This window comes from Alternaria ventricosa, assembly GCF_023758065.1.
Source record: "Alternaria ventricosa strain BMP 2768 chromosome Unknown scaffold_13, whole genome shotgun sequence".
NCBI lineage: Eukaryota > Fungi > Ascomycota > Dothideomycetes > Pleosporales > Pleosporaceae > Alternaria > Alternaria ventricosa.
The window spans coordinates 365,316-387,214 of NW_026055693.1; the positions used below are offsets into that span (position 1 = coordinate 365,316).

Sequence of the window (21,899 nt, forward strand, 5' to 3'; positions counted from 1 at the left end):
CCTGCCCGGTCAAGTTCCCATGACCTTTTATACCCAATATTGTACAAAATCCGATCGAGATCCACGCCTAGAGTTCCCGATCCGCTGCCTTGATAGGCTTCTCCTCGTCCGCCGCCTTGTCCTCCGAGACCTTCTTGTCGTCAGTCCAGTTCATAGCCTTGAGGCGCTCCGTCAGGATGGGGTGGGAGTGGTGGAAGCTGGAGTAGAACCAGTCGGCATCCATGCTTGACAGGTTCTGGATCTGAAGCTTGATCAATGAGGCACCGAGTTCGCGCGCATATCCGAGCTTGACGGCGAAGGCATCTGGGTGTTGTTAGCATTGGCTGAGACATGGATTGGGACCAGGATACATACCAGCTTCGTACTCCATGCTGCGAGTCCAGATGTTGAGAAGGAGCTTGATGATGGAGTCCGTGGGCGACAAGATCTCGTTGAAGAGCATGAAGCCAACAATCGTCGGCTGCTCCCTGTGGAAACCAAAGTCGGCGTAAAGCGAGCGGTTGTCGATGAAGACGGAGAACAGGGCGAACATGTAGAATAGATGCGCCTGGCTAATGAAAAGGAGTCGCGAAGTGTGGTTCATCTTCCAGTGTCCAAGTTCGTGTGCCAGGACAGCCTCAACTTCCTTCTCCGTGCTCTTCTCTAGCAGTGTGTCGTAGATGACAATCTTCTTCTTGCCGATCCAAGGTAGTCCAGTGAAGTATGCGTTGCTATGGGCGCTGCGCTTGCTGCCGTCGATGACCTGTAGTTCCGAGAGCGGGAAGTTGAGCTTAGACGCAAGCGCCTCGACAGACTCCTTGAGCTTGCCGGGCTTGAGCGGCTCCAGCTTGTTGAACATGGGCACAATGAGGATCGGGTAGATGGTCATGCCAGTGATCTGAATAACCAGCATGAACATCCACAGGTAGTAGAAGAAACCCTGGCCTGTCTTCTTGATGATGGCCAAGAAGGCGCTTCCAATGGGAATACCGAAGGCAATAGCGAGAGCCTGACCCTTGATCATGTCCGTGAGCCAGAGCTTGACCGTCATCTTATTGAAACCAAACTTCTCCTCCAGCACGAAGCTGTGGTAGTAGGAGAAGCCCAGGCCGGTGATCAGATCGATCCACCCCAACATGTACATGAACAAGAGCGACTGGGGAATTTCACCAGAGAAGCGGACGGGCGCATAACGAGCGACGACAGTGCCGGCGGCGGCCCAGACGAGCGGGTATACGTTGAAGTAGAGGACGGCGAGGGATTTGACCTGGTTGAAGAGAGCGGAGAAGAAGCTGAACTTGGCTTTGGCGCGGCCATATTCCTGTCTTCAAGTCAGCGCTGGTAAGCATGGCGGGGTTGCTGCAATTGTGCGCGTACCTGGGATTTATCGAAGGTCTCCCTTTCAATTTCCTTATCGAGAGCCTTGGGGACGGTGGTGCGTTGGAGGACACGGTACTGGCGGAAGAGAAGCCAGTTCTCCAGGGCGAACTCTGCGAGCGAGAAGCCAACAACGAGGCGCTTCCATGGAAAGAGCGGCCGGTCGAGCCAGCGGCCCAGGCGCTGCGTCGTGTTAGTCATGGTAGCCTCAGTTGATTTGCGTGCGCACTAACCTGAAGGATTGCCTGGATCATGGCGGTGGTGGTGAATGTTGGTTGCAGGCAGACGCGCGAGGACAGATACATGTTCAATGTTCCGCGTCAGCACTCCAGGGCTAGCGCCAGACAGGGTTCAACCACAGTACGTCACAGGGCTAGGTATTGTTCTTCTCTTCCATCCTATCTTTCTCTGAGCGCCCTCTCCCAGAACAAATGTATACCCCTTCTAGTCTTTCTTTCTATGATTTCGTGCCACGACGACACGCTATATCACTTGGCGACAGTCACGAATGCATCCCAAGATGATACGCCTTCACGCGCGCGCGTTTGCTCGACACGTTGCTCTACAAGATAATGCCACCTTAGCTCAGGCCTTGCTGTTTACGCCAGCAGGACCAAAATAACATGCGTGAACCACCCTCGCTCAACGGGTCTGAATAGAGGAATGGATTCTACATCTATGACTTCAGTCATTCATCACTGTCAGGAAGACTGCAGAAGTAGCCGTTCGAGGTGAGCCCCAACGCGCTTGCCTTCGTAGCTGCGCGGTGAGAGGAAGGCGCAAGGCGTGACTGAACGTAATTTCGTTACACTCTGAGCGAGCACCCAAACAAGCAACTGAACATCTAGACCTTCACTGCAACCAATTCCAGTCTCGTCCCCGCAGCTACACTAACCCCACGCGCGACTACCACGGTTCCGAAAATAGCTCGGTATGAAGCGTCAGAGCAGCATCTTCCGCGCCAAGCGACTGTCGAAAGCATTTACATCGACACTGACCAGCGTCTTCGAAAAGGCCGATTCGAGAAAAGGCACCACGACAACAGCGCATCATCTCCTCTCGCCGATAGCCGAACGACACTCAAAGGACAGCTCTAGGCCAGGAAGCGTACAGGAAGATCTCGACTCCGCGATCCCTGCAGAAGCGCCCACCGAGTATTATATAATACAGGAGAACAAGTATCCTGCTCTGCGGGCCTTGCGTAGCGATGCAGAGATCGGGGACGGAATATGGAGATGCTGTCACTGTCGTCATGAGAACGTCGTTACGCACTACAAAGGCGCGTTTCCTTTCAAACATCTGGTATGCAGTCGCTGCAACGAGATACTGTGTTCTCAGTGTCACTCATCCGAGATCCTATCACCTCTACCGTACGGCATGATTCAAGCACCACGGCCACGCCTCGATCGCGAAGTTCGTTATTTCCACATCTGCACTACCTGCGGACTGAGTCATCGCGCCGAGATGGAAGGTACGACCCTAGACTTTTATGGTGTCAAGTGTGCGGCTTGCGGGAGCACTTCATACGGTGACTGGCCACGCTACCATATCGGTAACAACGAGCCGTATAGGAGGGATCCGGATGCGAGCTTTGTCAAACTCATCGATGCAAGAGCTGATGATGCGACGAGGCTTACTTTTCGGTGGATCATTGCGAACGAGGATGCGCCATCATCGGGACTGAGTTGCAGGAATCCAGGATGATGTTCACGACTGGCTGAATAGCATTGGAGGAGACGAGAATCCCATCACGTCCATGGCTGCCTTCGTGAGCTTTGATCTGAACCATTGCCATACGCATAAGACAGCGATGCGTTGAGAGACATGCAAGTGATGTTTACTTTATCTACTGATACTGTCTCAAGTAAGTCGTCTTACTATTACTATCTCATATCTCATTGTGTACATATAGAGAGTACTGATCCATCACATTTCCCGGTACTTCGTTATATATGTCAAATCTATCGTCTATATACTTACAGTGATGCGCAGCCGACCATAGTGATGATAGAGTGTAACAGCAGCACAACTATTTCTTTGTTGCATTGTTACTTCCATGGCCGGGCATGCAGCCTACCAACAACCCGAATATTTACTCGCTTTCACAACAGCCCAAGATACAATGAGATTGAACCATTTCACAACGATTTCCATGCGGAGACTCTCATTAGAGAGAGTCGCAAAGGCTGTCAAAGCCGTCAACCCTTTCAGGCTCTCGAAGCGAAGCCCACATAGACATCTCAACAAGGATGTCCACTTCCAATACGACCATATCGCAGATGGTGTCTGGGCCCCTAGCTGTGGCCACGACATGAAACTATACCATTTCGCAGGACCACATCCCTTCAGGTATGTCAAATGTCATTGCGAACGCATACTGTGTCCCGATGATCGTACCTCCGAGATCTTGACTCCGGTACCTTCACTGGAGTTGGAGGTTTACGAGGAGCGTTTCGAAGGGCAGAGGAGATCAAAGGAGAGCAGATACTGCCAACTTTGTCGAGCATGCGGTCTTACACATCGTGGTAAAATCAGCAAAGGTCGCATTGAGTTTCCAACAATGCCATGCGTCTGCGGCCAGATCTCTAGCGAAGAGCCAATGTACTTCTATATTGGCGACAACTCTGCGTATCAGAACGATGCCGATGCCATCACGGTAGATGTCCGCCTCACGCAAAGACTAGAAGCATCCCAACGGTGTAAGAGTAACAGAATTCCTCTCGCCGATTGGGTTCCTTCCTCCCCTGGTGAGATTGAGAAGTTTCGTCTAGCACTCGATAAGGGAAGACCAACTCACGTCCGAGACGCTTCAAAGCCGGAGACCAAGCGTAATAAACGCCCCAAGCGACGAGTAGGTGGAGCTACAGCTTATGTGTTGAAGCCAGATTCAGATTGGGACGTCCCCGTCAATGTCTCGTGGTTTCCAGATTGAGCGGACGGAGCGCGTGATGCTAGGTTCGTGCATCCGTTCTCTCGTCCACAGTTGTCCTGCTATCGAGCAGCGTCTACTAATATACCTGTCACTCACATCTTCTCTATGTTTCGTGATTGCAAGAAATAAGACGGAATGTGTAGCTCTACACTGCGCGCCGGCCAGCACAGCTAATATTCGTATATACACAGCTCCCTTATACATCGGCAACACAGACCTCAGAGTCAGGCGATACCCAACGCATGACTGCATCCCAAAGAGATCACCAGACACTGTGAAACACATGGCAAACAACGTCTATTGAAGGCTCGACTGAATCTATATAACTTCATGCGCCGCTCCCAATATAGCCTCACAAGAGAGTTTAGAACCATCAAGGGCTATAAACAGACAAAAGAAAGATGACGAACCGCGAGCGATCCAAATCGTTGGGCGACGGCGCATTCAAGATAGTGCGCAAACAAGGTTGGACAGGCCAGATTTACCATGACATTGTCCCGAAGTCCCCTGACAAGCCTTACGAGCCTGTAGCTGGCTGGCGAAGACACAAGGAAGACGGCGTGTGGCTATGTTGTAAGGGCCACGCTGATAACGAAAACCTTGTAACACATCGTCAAGGCGCGTTCCCGTTTAACCGTCTGGAATGCACGAGGTGCGATCACATCTTCTGCCCGGAATGTTCTAGCTCGGCGGTCCTTACACGAGTTCAATCATCAGATCTGGTAGCGTTTCAAGAGCCCTCTTCAGCGACCGGTAAATTGGTCCCCTACTGTCGACTATGCCGCGCGTGCGGGAGGACACAGCGGAGTGTCTTGAAGAAAGGTCGTCTCGAGTTCGCTATTTCTTGTCCGTGCGGTAAGGCTACCGTATACGACGACGAACGCATAGACTTCTTCATCGGCTCGAATGAGAAGTACCAAGAGGATAAGGAAGGTGTCACTGTACAGCTGAGAATCGATCATCGCCTTGGCGCTCACCAACGTGTGAAAAGGGAACGGCGCGTAGAGTTTGATGACCAGACTTCGCGGGGCCCGGTCCAGCCGCCAAAGGTCGTCGTATCTAAAGAGACCCGCAAAGCACCTGATCAAGCGATGGACGCAGATCTGCGTCAATCTACGAGAAAGGATGTACCAAAAAGGTCTCGTGGGGGACCTCAACTGACGGTGAATACTAAAGAGTGGCACAAACATCAGCCATGGCCTGAGAATACGAGGTTCAAAACACTGCCGGAGGGCGGGTTCGTCCTGGACGCAGATTTCGAGCACTCTGGTCTATCGCCATCAAGTATTGCCTGTAATTCGGAGACGTCTTTACTGCGGTAAGATGACTGGGGTACCCTGCGCCTGTCTCTCTTCCTCTTAAATTCTAATGCAAATGATCTGATCTTATTAAACATCCGATTACCCGTTCTGAACTCGTCGTTCGTTTGCAGTGTTATCTGATAATGAAGTGTCGTCATATTTCTCGCTGTTTGTAGTCAGAGATTTCCGTCGCCATGGTGAAGGCAGAGGCAACAGCAAGAGTAAAGTCGCGCCGTAACCACCACCTCAGCTACCACTACCAACCGCACAGAAATCAATTATCATGTCCAAGATACCGCGACAATTGTTGCTGCCCGGAGGCAAGCGGGTGATCGACGAACGATATGCCGAACATCGACACCGCTTGATCGGTATGCTGAGAGACTACCTGGCCGTTTTGAGAGCGAGCCCGGTGTCCTCACCCGGGTTTCGAATCCATCGCGCCTCCCGCATCCTCCAGCAGATCTTCTACGCCTACCGCGAAGTTACATGGAGCCGGTTCTACGCCAAAATCTCCCTTCCAACATTCTATGACGGCCTCACCATCATCACAGACGACCCAAAGAAGCTCGGGCGGAAGAACGGCTGGTTTGCAGACTTCCCTCAGCAGTACTTCGTTGGCAATCCTGAGGCCAAGAGCAAGGTGCTGGTGATTTCGCCGTGTCACGACATTGGCGTCCTGAAGAAGCTCATTGAGCAGCTGTTCGCAGGTAAGACCCATGGATCATTTAGATCAGACGGAGAATGTTAACCAATAGATAACCAGGCCTCGATGTAGACATCGACGAAGTCAAAGTCCGCCTCAAGCCGCCCAAAGAAAAAGCCATCACAGCTACGGACGAGCCTTTCGATTTCGAAAACCCAAACCCTACTGTGTACATCCACTGGTGCATGCGCGTCACCCACGGACCCACGGGAAAACAGACGTCGCTCGATATCTCCGGCGTGCAGTACGGAATGATTCAGGGCGACATGCCTTGGCAGCCACACACCGATATCTTCGTCGACGAGGTCCAGGCCATCAAGCCGCTGGGCACACTTGCGAAGTACGCCGATGAAGTGTCACAAACCAAGGGTACGGAGGGATTGCGATTTGAAGTTGCGGCGAGTGCAATGAAGGCGTGGCACGAGACTGTCGATGCGGCGATGGAGCGCAAAGGGTTGACATGGGCGGATGTACTAGGCAAGGAAGAAGAAGCCTTCCAGCGACATTCGAAGAAGATCTTGAGCGTGGGCACAAAGGCTATGCAGAAGTATGCTGCGGAGACGAAGCTGACGAAGAAGAGGCTTAAGGCGGAGAGGTATGAGCAGAGGCATGAAGATTGGTTGATGGGAGAGCTCAAGGAGCTGGAGAAGCTATATTTGGAATAGAGTAGGGAGTGCGCTTCTGAATTCTGTGGGTTGACGCGACCTCGGGAGAAGATAAGTTAGGGTTGCACGAGCCCGGGGATCACATCGCAGCATGCTAGTAGATGGTGGCAATGCGACTGATAGCTCGACCAAAGTTCATGTCTACTGCGGTTAGCAAACAAATACTACCCTCCTTATGATGTCTGTGTGTTGAAGCGTTCCAGGTCCAGAGGAAGGGAAACTGTGTTCAGACGCACAATCACATGCTGTGCATGACTCGGGCGTGTGACGTACGGTTCCGGACCGGCTGCGCCACACTCCGGGTGGCAAACCACGCTCCCCTTAAGACATGCCTCTCTTCTCCACACTCTCCACCTCCAGCACTCAAACTATACACCTACATCCACATACACATAAACCTTCAGACCGCAATCATGGACGAAGACCTCATCGCGTTCGGCATCGTAATGCTGCTCTTCCTCTCCTTTCCCTTCCTCACGGTCCTCAGCATCACCGGCTGCGTCGCCTACTCGCGCACCAAGACGTGGGACAAAGCGCGCAACCAGCGTGCAGTCAGCCTCGAGTCCTCCAACGGAGAAACCAACCGCTTAGTCTCTGACGAGGCCGACGAAGAGTCCGACTTCTACGACACCGACGACGAGGAGGAGCACACCAAGGCCAAGGCGGAAGAGGAGGCCGACAAGTACCTTACCTTCAACCAGAAGTTCCGCAAGGAGTTCAAGAAGGTGTGGTCGGGCAAGGGCAAGGGCGATATCCTGAAGCAGAAGGAGCGCGAGGAGCGCAGGAAGCTGGCCAAGGCGGTGGCAAGGGAGATGGACCGCAGGGAGAGGAGGAAGGCGAGGGCTGCTGCCAAGGCACAGTCTGAAGACCTGCCGGCATACACCAAGGCGTAGTAGGACTACGTCGGTCCGATCTTCTCACGGAGCAGCAAGAAGTGCTGTGATGCAATGATGGAGACGGACACCTTTCTCTCTTGGCCCTTAAATTGATACCCCAAATTAAACATATTACCTCAGCATTTCTTCCACGACAGATTGAGTATCTGGCCGAACCCAGCATCCACCGAGCTCCCTTGCACGTAACCGTTTTTGTTCGACGTACCCGAATCCACCGTCGCAGAGAGACTAATCTGAATTCTCGCATCCTTCTTCTGGCACACCGACGCCTCCGTATCTGATATCTCACCGTCCTTGTGCAAAAGAAAGTCTTCCTCGAATGGCCCTGTTACAATCTTATGAATGTTGCCCTATCCTTCAAGTCAGTACCTCTAACAACTCTTCAGCCACCATAACCACGTACCTTGCCCTTCATATCCACGCCATTCACATCAATCCACTTCCACCGGCTAACCAAACTAGCCTCAACACCCTTCTCAATATACACATAGCCTCGGAAATCAGCCGAGCTGACATCGAACGCCCACCCCGGCGAGTTCATGCCTATATTCACTCTGCAGAAGGCGCGTGTCTTTGCAGTCCCTGCTTTTGGTCCGTCGGAAGCGGCGAAGTTGTCGAAGATGATGGTCAAAGCGGAGTTGTCGGAGGCGAGCATCACGCTGGCGTCGCCGGGCCTGCAGCCACTTCCATCGAGGTCGATGTCCAGGCTTGTTAGGGAGACGGCGCCTTTGGGTGGGAGGGCGGCTGCGGTGAGTGTGATGAAGAGAGTGAGCAGGAACGCGAGGATGAGTGACAGCATGGTGTGTTGAGACTACAGAGAGGAACACATTAGACCGGAAACTTGCACGTCTTATGCTCTTCTTCAACCATCCTTTTCCTGCCTAGTAGACCAAATACCGCCTTTTCTTGCCGTGATCGTTGCACTTCGACATCAATTCTTCGGTTGCGGCTGAAGGAGCCGTCAGGTCAGATCCCAATATGTAGTACCATGCTGCAATTGGCATTACACTTGCCTACATATAGGAGCTATATCCAACGAGCCGCTAGGATCGCTGTCAAAACGGGTTAGGTCAGGGCTCAGCCTGGGTTTCAACGACCCGACAGACTGTTCGAAAGTAAGGCAGGATTTAGCCTATGTGACACGCGCTTCCCACGATATAAGTCAACGCGCATCGTATATTGCTTACGTTGCACGAACCGAAACGACAATTGCTGATCTCTTAGACTGCTTTGAAAATCGATAGACCGGGCTGTATAGTTGTGTTGGGGATGGAGCGCGAGAGGAATTTGTGCTTCACTCATTACGTACAGAAAATGACTTGAACGTCTGCCGTAGACGTACAACGCTTTGAATACATGGATATCACTAGAATACTTCTTACAATTAAACAGCCTCAGTCCGCTGCACAGGCGCCTTCTCGTGGTGCTCACTCTCGTAATCGGCGTTCTTCCCATCTGCCTGCACAATGAACTCTTCGCGCTTCTCAAAACCAAACAACTGATCCATCTGATCCATGCGCAGTCCTTTGGTGTCGTGGATGAAGAAGAAGGCGTAGATACTAGCGCAAATAAGCGCGGTGGCGAAGAAGACGTATACGCCCCATTCCATCGAGGTGTACATTTGCGGCAAGGCCTAAAACTAGATTAGTATATCTATTACGTGCGACTGATAGGTGCTTACCTTGGTGACTACCAGAGTCCATATCCATACGGATGCTGCTGCCCATGGTCCCGATATAGAGCGCATAGATGCGGGGAAGATTTCGCTAGAGATGATCCACGGAAGGCCGTTCGCACCGAATGACCAGGCAGCACCAAAGATCATGATCATAGCGGTTGCAGCTTTGCCGCCAGCGACTGTAGACTCGGACATGGGCTCGCCCACTGTCGGCTTTCCTAGTGCGATGTAGACGGCGAGGTAGTACTGGCAGAAAGCACAGATCAAGGAAGAGATGATCCAAGGCCACTTGCGTCCAAACATGTCGATGAACCAGGTGAAGAAGATGATGGAACCTCCAGCTTTGATGATTCCGTAGATACCTGTCCAGAGAGTTACGTCGGACAATCCGATGGATGTAAAGATGGTTGGAGAGTAGTAGTTGATTGCCGCGGCACCACTCCAAGCTTGCCACATGAACATGAGGAATACCAAGAGGAATCTGTTCCGCATTCCTGGCATGGCTCCTTCGCGTGCTGCGGCTTTGATCGTTGTGAGGAAGCTAGCATGCGCCTCGCCATGTAGAAGTGCGGCACGCTCTTTCGCAATCTCATTTCGCACGTATTGAACATCCTGGGCAATGTATGGATGGTCTTCGGGTAGGTTACGGAAGTAGCTCCACGACTTCAAGGCCTCAGCCTCGCGACCGCGTTTCAGCAGCCAGGTAGGAGACTCCTTCAGAACCGGTATCATGAGAGCTAGCAGTCCAGCAGGGATGAGCTGAACAGCCATAGGCACTCTCCAAGCGATGGACTTTGAGCGGTCCATATTGTGTACAATGCCGTAGTTGATCCAGAATCCGATAACGGCACCCGTTTGGTAGAAAGATTCGAAGAACCCAGTGAGGCGTCCACGAATAGCAGGAGGCGAGATCTCGGCGATGTAGATGGGCGACACAGCGGCTATTCCTCCTACACCCATGCCAGTGAAGAACCGCCCGGCGAGGACGAGACTTAATTGGTTCTTGGGGACTGAGAGACACGGTTAGTACTGGAACAGATATCATATCGATAAAGGTTTCTTACCAGTGCACATGATCGCGCCAACGATGAAGATGGCATCGGAGATAATGACTGTCGCACGGCGACCAAGGAGCTCAAGGAATGGGTACATAAGCAGCGCTCCTACGAGTCCTCCAGCCGAATATATGGAGGTGATGTTGCTGGTGATCTCGTTCTTGTTCGATGCATTGATGCCAAAGTCTCGTTGGAAGGACTCCTGGGCAATGGTAGTGCCGATAAAGGCAGAGTCGTAACCATAGGCCAAAACGCCCATTGAGATGACGAGCGCGGCCATGTAGACCCTCCAGTTGTACTATAGACTACATTAGCACCTTATCATCTCACCATCGGTTAGCACAAGAACTTACAACTTCCGGAGGCGTTGGCCTGTCTTCGGGGGCGCGAGCAAAACCACCCATAATGACTATCCACCAGAACAAACAATGTTCAAGTTACCGGACGGATGTTGAAGCTGCAAAGTTCTGCAGTAGTCTTGATGCCGATCCCAAACCTGGGGCTCCCACGTTCTTTTGAACCAAACGCGCTTCCCCACAAAACACCCAGGCCATTCCGGGACGGACAACCAGGTTGCCACATCCGACCACGACCTTCCCCAGTGGAGTCTCCAAAGATGGCGCACTCTCGTCGCGTGGGTTCGGTGGCGTGGTGTGGGATCTCGTGGGCCTAGTGCAGCCGACACGCGAAGCTGGCGATGCGAGCGTCGGCAGCCCAACGTCACCGTCGCGGTCGTAGCCGACGGCGAATCGCGCGCCTTGGGAGCCGATGGAACATCCACACGTCTCCACGCCGAAGCGCGTCTTCTCGCATGCTCCATCGTACTACCGGGACGCGTCGCGCAGTCGTGGATGCCAAAATGCGGCGGTTTCGCTCTGCTGCAGAGATGTCCTCCACATTCGATTCCCCTCTGTACCTGCTCATCTCTTGACATCCTCACAAAATGCCTTCCGCAAACGGCACCAACGGCACAACAACATACTCCTTCCCACCGGGAATCCATGTCCCCTCATTGACCTGGTTCAAGAATGACACCAAGCAAGAGATCGATTGGGATGTCCAAGGAAAGCATTTCGAGTTCTTGATTTCCAACGGTCTGCACGGCATCGTCATCGCAGGAACAAATGGTGAAGCAGCAACATTATCCTCAGCCGAGAAGACGCAACTCGTCCAAACTGCTCGCAAGACGGCACAGCGCCTCGGTCGCGGAGATCTACCCATCACAATTGGAGGCGTAGCAGGCTGCACGCGCGACGCGATACAGCAGACTACTGAGGCAAAGGAAGCAGGCGCATCATACTACCTCGCACTGGTACCCTCCTACTTCCACTTCTCCATGAACCAGGATGCCATCGTAGCCTACTTCCAAGAGCTAGCCGACGCATCCCCCGTCCCCATCGTCCTGTACAACTTCCCCAACGTCGTGGCCGGCCTCGACATCAACTCCGAGATGCTGGATATCCTCGGAAAGCACAAAAACATTGTAGCCGTCAAGCTCACGTGCGGAGGCATCGCAAAAGTTGCGAGGATCAGTGCTGCGTTCGACAAGTCGGAGTTTGTGGCGCTGGCCGGCCAAAGCGATTGGCTTGTACCCGCGCTGAGTGTGGGTGGAATCGGCACCATTACTGGTGTTGCGAACTTGTACCCCAAGGTGTGTACTATCGCCAACGTTTTGCGTGTTTGGAAGCTAACAGATCAGTCCTGCATACACCTGTTTAATCTTTACCAATCGGGTAAGCACGACGAAGCGTCAGCCCTTCAGATCAAGCTCTCGGTCACAGAATGGGGTTTCGGGAAGGGCGGCATCAACGGCACCAAGTACGTCGTTGCGCATAAGAGGGGATACCCGGAGAGCAGCGCGGACTGCCGTAGGCCTTACCCACGATACACAGATGAGGAGAAGAGGAAATGGGTCGTGAACCAGGTGTCAGGTCTTGATGAGCTGGAAGCATCGCTATAGAATGCTGCTTCGCAATGAAGAATTGAAATGACAAAGTGCTTCCCTTCGGACATCTGAAGTCTTCGTGGCGCCGACAAAGCCCTTCTCTCAATCGTTGTGTCGTCACCTCAAAACGCCCATTGCTCTCGAAGATCCCTCAAGACGCCATCCGTCCTCCACCCTATCAGTCTCTGCAACTGTTCCAGATACTCCACACAAGCTTGCTGCTCCCGCGGATCGATGATATAAGCTCCACATGCACTCAGAATGTGACTACCCTGGAACATAGCGTTACCACAATGACTATTACTCACGCCATACCCTATCGTTATTCTCATGTGTTTGCGAACAGCCGCGTCGGTAGATTTCCTAGCCCGAACACCCGCTAGCCCGACTAATGAGGCGTTAGGCGAGTATATCGTGAGCAGTATCTTGCAAAGGTGGTAATACTGCAGCCCGACTGCCACGATCCCCTGCGGACAGAGCAGTTCGGGCCAGCTTCCCTCAAACTTGTCGCCCGCATCGGGTTCGACGTGGAAGGCCGAGAACGTCCAGGGCTTCGTCCGCTCCCACTCCTCGACTTCATCGTTCAATTCTTTCCATGTTTCGCGGCTGATGTTTTCGCTGCCATTGTTTGTGCCTCCGAAGACAGTTTGCAGGACGACGGCGAACAGGAATATGATGCGATTCGCCCAGCTTTCGTCGTCAAACTCGCTGAAGACAGCTGAGTGGCGGTAGTTGTCGAGGCTTAGGTTGAGAGGTTTTTGGGTCGTAAGAGAGACGTAGATGTGTTGGCGGAGAGAAACCCAGGATGCTGATTCGCGGAGGCCACCGTCTGCGGCGAAGGAGGAGATACTGTTTAGTATACGGGCGGTACCCTGTAATCATCATGTGGTCAGGAAAAATACACAGTCAAGCTCAAGGGCGAGAGAACGTACGAGGTGGTGGCAGTGTTCGTCGGCATCGCCCATCTCTTCGTGAAGCCGAAGCAGGATAACGGCTATGAGGAAGTTCTCATCCCAATGTGCCAGCGGGTCCTCAAGTGCTACGATTAGCGCCTGTAAGCACTGATCTACATAAGGCTGCGACACGTCTTCTACGGCCTTGCCCATCAGCCAGGAGTGTCTTGCAGCAACACCCAGTATGCCATTGAGAATGACGGGGAAGTGGGCTGCGCGTTTTGGTACCTCAGTAGCAAAGTGCCGCCGTGAGTCACACACATCGATCCACGAGGTGCAAAAGAAGAGGTAATGATGGAGGAGACGGGCTTCGTGTGCGTTGTTCACGGGCCACCTGAGTGTCGGCGCTGAGGAAGGACTGAATGCTGTGGAGTTATAAGGAGAGTGATTATTGTTGATCGATCCGAAAGGACTCTTCTTCGATAGACTCGGGGACTGTGACAGACGTTGAAGTGATCCGGGGCTTGCTTGCCAGTTTGTGTTCACTATTTGACTTATCGAAGACACGGCGCGAATGCTTTGCGGCGCACTATTACTGGTACAGCTCGTGATACCGATTAGAGACGGTGGGACCTGAGTGTTCAGGACCTCGTGGATGGAAGGTAACTCGCTAGTGTCGTTGAGGTCCGAGGTTGGAAGGTCCACGAACGAGGTTAGGTCACCGTACGTCGACGCCAGTTGGCTTTCGCTAGACACTCTGTTCAAATTTGAGTTTTGCCGCCGGGCTTTTGATGCAACGTCGAGAGTGTTGGGCGTGCTTTCGGGATTCGCTTCGCTTTCCGGCCCAGCTTCGTACTCTTCTTCGTCACCGCTGTCCTTGTTCGGCTCAACAAAGTGCACTACACCACGTTTCATCAGCGATTGTCGCTATTTATGAATAGTTTTCTACGCACATGAGCTTGGAATGTCAACCCACTGCTGTCCCACTTGGAACTCAAGGGACTGTTCAGCGGATCCTATGTCTTCGCCGGCGTTGAACTTGACCGCCGTGACAGGTCGGAAGCGAAAAGCATTGCCGCGAATGCATGGCTTTTTGCGCTCGGTGCAGTATTTGCATTTTTCCGAGTCACGTAGCTTCACGCCTATAAATTCCTACATTAAGCGTTTGGATGGCATTGAATTGTAAGAGCCCGTACATTTGATGTGACGCTCACGACAAGCTTTGCTGTTCAGCAATCAGCAAAATTCTACATGCGGGCAATCCCGCGGCTTTGACTAACCATCCGCTTCTCTGTCTCATCGTGAGGTCGGAGGCCCGAGGACTGTGAACGATGGAGTTGCTACGTTGAGCCGGGAAATCGATCCCATCTTGTCGGTTTTCCTTTCGGGTCACTTACCCCGCCCGCTTCGCATGCAACGTCCTAAGTCTGGAAGCTTGCGGGGCATCTTCCGATGGAGGAAAGCTTGGAACGTAATGCGCAGTTTGATTGGTATAGGTCTGAGCCGGAAATGACAAGTATACGCGCATTGACCTGTAAATGGCAAGGCTTCCCGTATTCTCTTACGCCGAAATTGTCGCTCGATACCTGCAAAAAACTAACAGAATTGCGACTGGCACTCGGCCACGTGTTTCTGGTGAGCTTCAATGTGCGTGTTGGAGCTGGGCTGAACATTACACGATTGCGAAATGGTTTGATGATGCGAAATACTCCTGGCTGACCAAACGCACGTCGACTCTTCGCTTGCCTTCATCCTGCCGTCTTTGCACTTCTTCCAACAGGTCTGCGGTAGCTTTCGCGTTGGTAGCGATGCTCTCGAGACTGCGAATGGCTTCAATGATCCATCTTCGTTCCTCCAAGTCGTCTTCTTCGCACCCCCACATCATCAGTGGCCACAAGACATTGACCGGCAGCGACTCGTCTGCCTGCGCCATCAGATGTGTCAGACGCTTTATATTCATTATGGCATTTATTACATCCTTGGTTTTTGGGTACTGCACGTACGCAACGCGATGCAAGTGTATGAACGATGCGTAGTAGTTTGCGAGATAGGTCCGGAAACTCCGTGTGAGTGCGCCTGCTAAGTTTTTGGCTATGTGTTTTTCGGTGAGGTTTCCAGCAACCGCATGATCCATCAATGCTGGTCGCTGGCCGTAAAGTGCATGTAGATCCTTGGAGATCTGTGCTGCGATGGCCATCACTTCAGTCTCATCCTGAACCGTGCCGCGTGTACGACGCCACGGGTCAATGCGTGTGATGCGACCGGCGAAGGACTGCACCTTTTGATAGAACATGATACCGGGATGATATAACACGTCAAACAGAATTTCCTCGATTTCGGTATCCGACGTGTCCGGATCTGACCCGGGATTGGCCGCAGGCGACGCATCAAAGATGGTCTCGTCTGTGTCAGCCAAGAAGAGTCCTTCTCCACCTGCTGTTGACACAGCGCGCGCGTCAAGTAGGCGCATCCATGAGATGAGTCGGCGTTCCGGTGCTGAGAAGGTGGTCTTGCTGGCACTCTTAATAAGTGTATAGGCTTCGCGTAGGTTCGTGTGGGCTCGTGGCAGCATTTCCGTAAGAAGATCGGTATAAGTCAGCAGGAAAAGGGCAGCGAGCATGTGTCTGAGGTCACTGTCCTCGACTACTCGCGTCTTTGCTAGGCAATTCGCTACCTGTCTGGATGCGGTCTCATACAAAGGCCTCCAGTCTGCCTTGGCCATGTCGTTACCCAGCCCACTGCGCTGCATCTGCATCGCGGCGAAAGCCATGATGGCACTCTTGACGATGGGTGACTCTGCAGCCAGAGTGGCAAAGAATGCCCGGGTAGATGCCCATTTGGGACCAGTTTCTACCGGCGTCAGGATGGGTGGCATGAGCATCTGGAGAAATGTGTGCAAGAGGTAATCTTCGTTCGGTCCAGTCGACGCGCCCTCGGTGGAGAACGGCGAGGTCGAAGCTGGATCAGGCTGGTGAAGTCTACGCTCTGGCAGCTCATGCACTTCATTGCTCGCAGAAGACGTTACTCCCAGGGTCTGACTTGAAGATCTATGAGTCGGCCGGGACTGGTGAATGGACTGCGAGACCGGGTCCGAATGTGTTGCTACGCTCGCGAAAGACCCAGTGTCAGTTGGCCATGAGCTGGGACTCAACAGCATAGCTTCGTCCCAGGTGCCCAAGCTCAATGGCCCAGATAGGTCAAAACCAAACCCGTACCCTTCCAAGGGTAGTGGACCAGAAAAGAAGGGCTGATGCTGGCCAGTGTTGAAGGAATGGGATGGATTGGTAGTGCTACGAGCCGGCGTGCGGTTCCAAGTGCAATCGAGATTCAGTCTTTCGCAGTGTCCACATCTGGGCCTCTGCTCATTACATCGCACTTTCCGCCTCCTATGTCGATGAGCGTTGGTGCAGAGTAACGAAGAATTTCCGCGTACCTGCACGCATTGCAGCCGTTTTTTGACCGCGCAGGGCGAGGCTGGGCTGGCGAGGATTCAGACACGGTCGCCGAAGGCACCAAAGGTGGCTGAGTTGGTACTGGCGGCTGCGACATAAGCGATGATGGTTTCTCGATTCGCTCTCGATTCGAGATGGAGATGAATCTGATTGCGATGACTAGGGTATGTAGAACCGTTTATGTATGCTGCACAGCGGAGTAATAGTATGTGTGTGGGGGCCAATCAGCTCAGGCGCTATCTCGGTGTTTATGCGCGGGTGGAGCAAAGGAACGGTCGCGGCGCACGCCTGATCGAGATTTGCGCATCGTCACTGTGACACCTGGGCACTAAATACACTCAGTAATATGGGCTTCTCCGTTGCGATGTGGACAATTTGCGATGACCCGTTGCATTTGACGATTTTCGCAAATCTATGAAGCTCCAAACACCTCTACTCTTACCTGGCCGACATCCGCTCCCGTCGCCAAATCTTCACAGGCATCTCCCCCAGGATCCAGTTCATCGTCTCCAGCCGCTGAAGCTCCCAATTCGGACTACTCAGCGCAAAATCATACCGCCTCAACACACTCGCCAACACCACCGTCTGCTCCAGGTACGAGATGTTGCGTCCGATGCAGCCTCTTGCACCTGCCGAAAAGGCCAGGAAGTAGGGCTGTAAGGCCTTGCCTTCTTCACCCAACCAGCGCTCCGGTACAAACTTGTCGGCGTGCGGGAACACGGACTCCTGCCGATGCGCAACATATGCAGACATGGCGACGGAGACTCCGCCCGGAATGTAGTCACCAAGGATGTTGACGCCCTCGGCTGGCGTCTGTCGCGGGAGTCCATGGGGTGTTGGTGGGAAGAGCCGGAGCGATTCGTCGAGGCATGCACGGAGGTATGGTAGGTGTTTTACCCTGTCGTAAGCGACCACCCCATCGCCTTCCTCTTCATCGTCTTCCAGTGCCGAATCGATCTCTTGCACCAACTTCATCTTGATATCCGGATGCTTGATCAATTGGTACATGACATTGGCCATCGCAATCGCTGTCGTAGCAGACCCGGCGTTCATCATGATGCTCACTTCCGCGACGATCTCGCCCCATTCCAGGTTGTTCGGATGGCCGTTCTTGTCTTCCATCAGCGTTTGGAAGAAGTCGTCGAGCTTCTCCCCTGCCCTGTACCGCTCCAGGCGCTTGTGGGCGAGTTGAACCGGTACGCCCTCCCATTCGTTCGCATAGTCGCTCATGCGCTTGTAGAAGGGGATGACGTTCGAGAGTTTGTTGATGAGCGGATACCAGTCGTATGGCCAGATCAACAACGACTGCTTCCGAGCTGTGTTGTAAAGTGCTGGTCTGAAATCACATTCGTATGTCGAGCCGTCTGTCCTCCGTCCAGTAACCCTGTCGTGGCCCCGATCGAGAAATCCAAGCTTGTCGGAAAGTCCAATATCGGCGATAGCGTCTAGTGTGAAGAAGTTTGTCCACTTCCGATAGTCGAGGTTCACGTCCTCAGGCTTCGGTAGCTGTCCAGGAGACAATGGTGAGGTGCAGCACTCGTCAAAGTGATTTAGTAGCTTCTGCGTCTTGTCGGCTACCTTGTGCTCCCAGCCCTCCAGATTCTTGATTGCATACGCAGAGCTCATCAACTTCCTCTTCCGCGCATGATCATGTTTGTCAATGGCATCGGCAAGATGGTAATGTGAGCCTGCAGTAACAACGTACGATCCGTCCTTGGTACAGGGAGTGTTATGGCCGTAGATGTCTTTCACGGCTCGAAGATCGCCGTACGACAGGAAGTTGGGGCCCACACGGATTACTGGATGCTTTCGATGTAGTTTCTCAAGGTATGTGGATCGCGCTCCGCCGTGCGCAAGCACCATGAACGGGATCGAAGATATGCCCGATAGCGGGTGCATGTTCGGGTAACGCCGAAGACCTGAGATGTCAGTTGATATTATTATTGTACTTGATGGCTGACATACCATTCGCATCCCGGAAGTAAACGACTACAGGATAAATAACAAAGTAGAAGAGAGCGCATGCGCCTAGCGCAGCAGCATACGGAATGGAAATGACCGCTGTAGACATCTTGGGTCGTGATCAATACAACAGCGACGTTGAAATTAATCTCATCAGCAGCTTTGCGTAGTGGTAGTATGGATTGTGCGATTGAAAGTTTACTTAAGTGCTTGTCGCGGTATCTCAATGCCCGTTGACGCAGCCGCAAAAGTGAATGACTGCATCCCAAGTTTACCAAGAAGGGTATGCTTCGGAGAATGACGGCCTATTGCGGAATGCATTGCTATGAACGGTATATGCGGGCTTGCAAAGTTAAATCGGGAACTACGCGTGGACACCAACTGACAGCTAAAGTGTGGGGTAACGCGGGGATGCCATAGTTTACTCGCGTCATGATCCTCACTGCCATGAGCGTTTAAGCATCTCCACGGACTACCGAAAGCGTTGCGCCCTGAAAAGTCTGGTTGTTATCAACAATTCAGGCCTGGCAGTCATGCCCGAGAACGATGGGTTGGTGCAAGTACTTGTGCGGCTGTCATCAGTGGCCCACGTGCTCTTGACTAGTTGAGAGATACCATTTGCTTCTCCCTGGCTATATCGTCGCCTCAGCCTGTCAAACCTTTGTAGGCTACTTTGCTTCCTTCTGTTATCATGGATTCACTTGGTCTACCACTTGACATGTCAGAGTTGAGGTCACAACTCAATCCTCTTCTGCAAGCACTCAGCACAACACCGGTGTTCAGCAGTTTGAAGCCCTCGACTGCAGCAGACGGACTAGCTGCATTTCTATTTCTTCTTACATCGCTCGGGTATATCACTCGTGGTCGCATTTGGGACAAGCCAGACCCGAACTACCATGTAAGGAGACTACTTCCCCGTGACTTTGCATCCTTGATGTCGCAGCATTACTGACCGTGCTGTTATTATAGGTGTATTTTGAGAGACCACAGGTCGCAGAGGGCTTTTCAGACGGGAAGACCACTTCTACGCGCAACGTTTGCCAACGCCTCGATGAGGGCGGCTACCATTGCGTCATCTTTTGGGGCTCACAGTCTGGTACATCGGAGCGCCTCGCCGAAAACTTGGGTCGAGAGTGCGGCGCGCGCTACGGAGTGAATACCTTGGTCGCAGACCTATCCGATTACGATGCCGAGAGTATTGCGAAGATCCAGAACAAGTACTTCGCCATCTTCATCCTGAGCACATATGGCGAAGGCGATCCGAGCGATAACACTACCGGCCTTTGGGATTGGATCAAGCGGGTAGGCGACGACAATATTCGGCTTGAGAGCTTGCGATACCTGGCGTTCGGTCTCGGTAATAGCAACTACAAATACTACAACAGGGTCCTCGATGTCGTCGCCGATGCCCTAGATGCTGCAGGCGCTACTGCGCTGATGCCACGGCAGAGAGCCGACGATGCCAATGGTGGCACAGAGGAGGACTACCAAGCATGGAAAGATGATGTCTTCACTCTGCTTGCTCAGATGGGGTTCGAAGAGAAGGCTGTCACTTACGAGCCGACGATGGGGGTTGATCTCGCCGCCGTGAGCCCTGGTCCCGAAGCAAATTCCGCCACCTCGGTACACCACCAACGATCTGCCTTGAACTCAGCCATAGTTCCTTTGACCATTAAACACTCTCGCGAGTTGTTCGTGTCGGGGGATCGCAACTGCGTGCACTTGGAAGTGGATCTGGGCAATACGGACATCGTGTACAAGACTGGGGATCATATCGGCATCTGGCCCGTCAACCCTGAGGAGGAAGTCAACCGACTGCTCGACATACTCGGCTTGCAAGACCGTAGACACGACTGCCTCACCGTAGCACCGAAGAGCAGTTCCGACAAGTCAAAGATACCGTCGCCGTGCACGCTCGAGATAGCTTTCCGCAATCATCTAGAGGTTTGCGCGCCTGTGGCTCGGAAGGCTGTGCTCGAACTTGCTCAGTTTGCGCCCACCCCTCAAGCCAAATCGAAGCTCCTCGGCATTGGGCAGGACCGTGGGTGTTACGAGCGGTTCACGTCTTCTGCACACGTCACGTTCGCTCGGCTGCTCGAGCTTGCCATCCCTGGTGCTGCGTGGACCTCGATACCGCTCGCCTTCGTTATCGATAACTTGCTGCCACTCCAGCCGAGATACTACTCCATCTCTTCAAGTTCCGTAACGTCTCCCCGGCGCATCGCGATCACCGCACTGGTAGTCAATAAGACGATCACGACTGAAGACCAGTCAAGAACCACAATTCCTGGCCTGACGTCCAATTACCTCTTATCGGCATCCAATCTTCGCCCGGCCGGAAATACGCCAATTCCCACCTATCACCGCTCAGTCGGAAGTGGAGACATCCAGGGCCAAACGGTTCTCGCGCACGTGAGGAAGTCGAAGTTCAAGCTGCCCATCACAGCTTCGACTCAATTGATCATGGTCAGCGCTGGTACCGGTTTCGCTCCTTTCCGTGCGTTTCTCCAGGAGCGCGCCAAATTGCATGCGATTGGTAAGCCGATTGGCAAGATGTTGCTGTTCTTCGGATGTCGGAACCAGGAGGACTACATCTACCATGACGAGCTGGCAAAGATGCAGGAACAGCTCGGGGAGAAGCTAGAGATCGTGACTGCATTCTCGCGAATGCAAGGGCAGCGCAGAGTGTATGTGCAGGACCGGGTGGCCGAGCACGCTGGCAAGATGCTGGGCATGCTGGAAGGAGGGGCCAACATGTACATCTGCGGCAAGGCAAGCATGGCCCGGGAGGTGGATATGAGGCTGGGAGAAGCTGTCCAGGGTGCGCAGGGTAAGACCGAGGCCGACGTCAAAGCGTGGGCTGACGGGCTGAAGAAGAGGGGCAAATGGAAGGCGGATGTTTGGGGGTGATTTCGGTTGAGATGCTGTTTACCATAGCGCGTTCGTACGAAGGGAGGGCCTCCCCACTTTTACCAATTTACCCCTGCCAAGCCAAGCAACACGGGCAGAGCCCATCCGCGCCCCAACGGCAGCTTGTGCGCCAGTTATTCCGCCACCT

At 53.1% G+C, this 21,899-nt stretch overlaps 10 protein-coding genes across 10 annotated transcripts; 4 read left to right on the forward strand and 6 right to left on the reverse strand.

The window, feature by feature from the left end:
- Positions 1-67: 67 nt before the first annotated feature.
- J4E93_007334 (uncharacterized protein) lies at positions 68-1,610 on the reverse strand (the record flags this gene model as incomplete). The annotated part of the gene is made up of 4 exons (XM_049345244.1): positions 68-303; positions 355-1,300; positions 1,357-1,539; positions 1,590-1,610. 4 exons carry the CDS (start codon positions 1,608-1,610, stop codon positions 68-70), a joined length of 1,386 nt encoding a protein of 461 aa, XP_049197474.1.
- A 4,262-nt stretch (positions 1,611-5,872) lies between these two features.
- J4E93_007335 (uncharacterized protein) lies at positions 5,873-6,960 on the forward strand (the record flags this gene model as incomplete). The annotated part of the gene is made up of 2 exons (XM_049345245.1): positions 5,873-6,299; positions 6,356-6,960. The coding sequence occupies 2 exons, from the start codon at positions 5,873-5,875 to the stop codon at positions 6,958-6,960; spliced, it is 1,032 nt and encodes a 343-aa protein (XP_049197475.1).
- A 413-nt stretch (positions 6,961-7,373) lies between these two features.
- Positions 7,374-7,853, forward strand: J4E93_007336 (uncharacterized protein; the record flags this gene model as incomplete). The annotated part of the gene is made up of 1 exon (XM_049345246.1): positions 7,374-7,853. One exon carries the CDS (start codon positions 7,374-7,376, stop codon positions 7,851-7,853), a length of 480 nt encoding a protein of 159 aa, XP_049197476.1.
- A 119-nt stretch (positions 7,854-7,972) lies between these two features.
- On the reverse strand, positions 7,973-8,655 carry J4E93_007337 (uncharacterized protein; the record flags this gene model as incomplete). Its single annotated transcript, XM_049345247.1, has 2 exons — positions 7,973-8,206; positions 8,260-8,655. 2 exons carry the CDS (start codon positions 8,653-8,655, stop codon positions 7,973-7,975), a joined length of 630 nt encoding a protein of 209 aa, XP_049197477.1.
- A 585-nt stretch (positions 8,656-9,240) lies between these two features.
- Positions 9,241-10,993, reverse strand: J4E93_007338 (uncharacterized protein; the record flags this gene model as incomplete). The annotated part of the gene is made up of 4 exons (XM_049345248.1): positions 9,241-9,489; positions 9,538-10,544; positions 10,599-10,887; positions 10,943-10,993. The coding sequence occupies 4 exons, from the start codon at positions 10,991-10,993 to the stop codon at positions 9,241-9,243; spliced, it is 1,596 nt and encodes a 531-aa protein (XP_049197478.1).
- A 539-nt stretch (positions 10,994-11,532) lies between these two features.
- Positions 11,533-12,549, forward strand: J4E93_007339 (uncharacterized protein; the record flags this gene model as incomplete). The annotated part of the gene is made up of 2 exons (XM_049345249.1): positions 11,533-12,240; positions 12,289-12,549. The coding sequence occupies 2 exons, from the start codon at positions 11,533-11,535 to the stop codon at positions 12,547-12,549; spliced, it is 969 nt and encodes a 322-aa protein (XP_049197479.1).
- Positions 12,550-12,656: 107 nt separating this feature from the next.
- Positions 12,657-14,727, reverse strand: J4E93_007340 (uncharacterized protein; the record flags this gene model as incomplete). The annotated part of the gene is made up of 5 exons (XM_049345250.1): positions 12,657-13,406; positions 13,467-14,326; positions 14,381-14,569; positions 14,624-14,652; positions 14,708-14,727. 5 exons carry the CDS (start codon positions 14,725-14,727, stop codon positions 12,657-12,659), a joined length of 1,848 nt encoding a protein of 615 aa, XP_049197480.1.
- Positions 14,728-15,099: 372 nt separating this feature from the next.
- On the reverse strand, positions 15,100-16,433 carry J4E93_007341 (uncharacterized protein; the record flags this gene model as incomplete). The annotated part of the gene is made up of 2 exons (XM_049345251.1): positions 15,100-16,405; positions 16,429-16,433. 2 exons carry the CDS (start codon positions 16,431-16,433, stop codon positions 15,100-15,102), a joined length of 1,311 nt encoding a protein of 436 aa, XP_049197481.1.
- Positions 16,434-17,317: 884 nt separating this feature from the next.
- On the reverse strand, positions 17,318-18,778 carry J4E93_007342 (uncharacterized protein; the record flags this gene model as incomplete). Its single annotated transcript, XM_049345252.1, has 1 exon — positions 17,318-18,778. One exon carries the CDS (start codon positions 18,776-18,778, stop codon positions 17,318-17,320), a length of 1,461 nt encoding a protein of 486 aa, XP_049197482.1.
- A 754-nt stretch (positions 18,779-19,532) lies between these two features.
- J4E93_007343 (uncharacterized protein) lies at positions 19,533-21,751 on the forward strand (the record flags this gene model as incomplete). Its single annotated transcript, XM_049345253.1, has 2 exons — positions 19,533-19,739; positions 19,811-21,751. 2 exons carry the CDS (start codon positions 19,533-19,535, stop codon positions 21,749-21,751), a joined length of 2,148 nt encoding a protein of 715 aa, XP_049197483.1.
- Between the last annotated feature and the right edge of the window lie 148 nt (positions 21,752-21,899).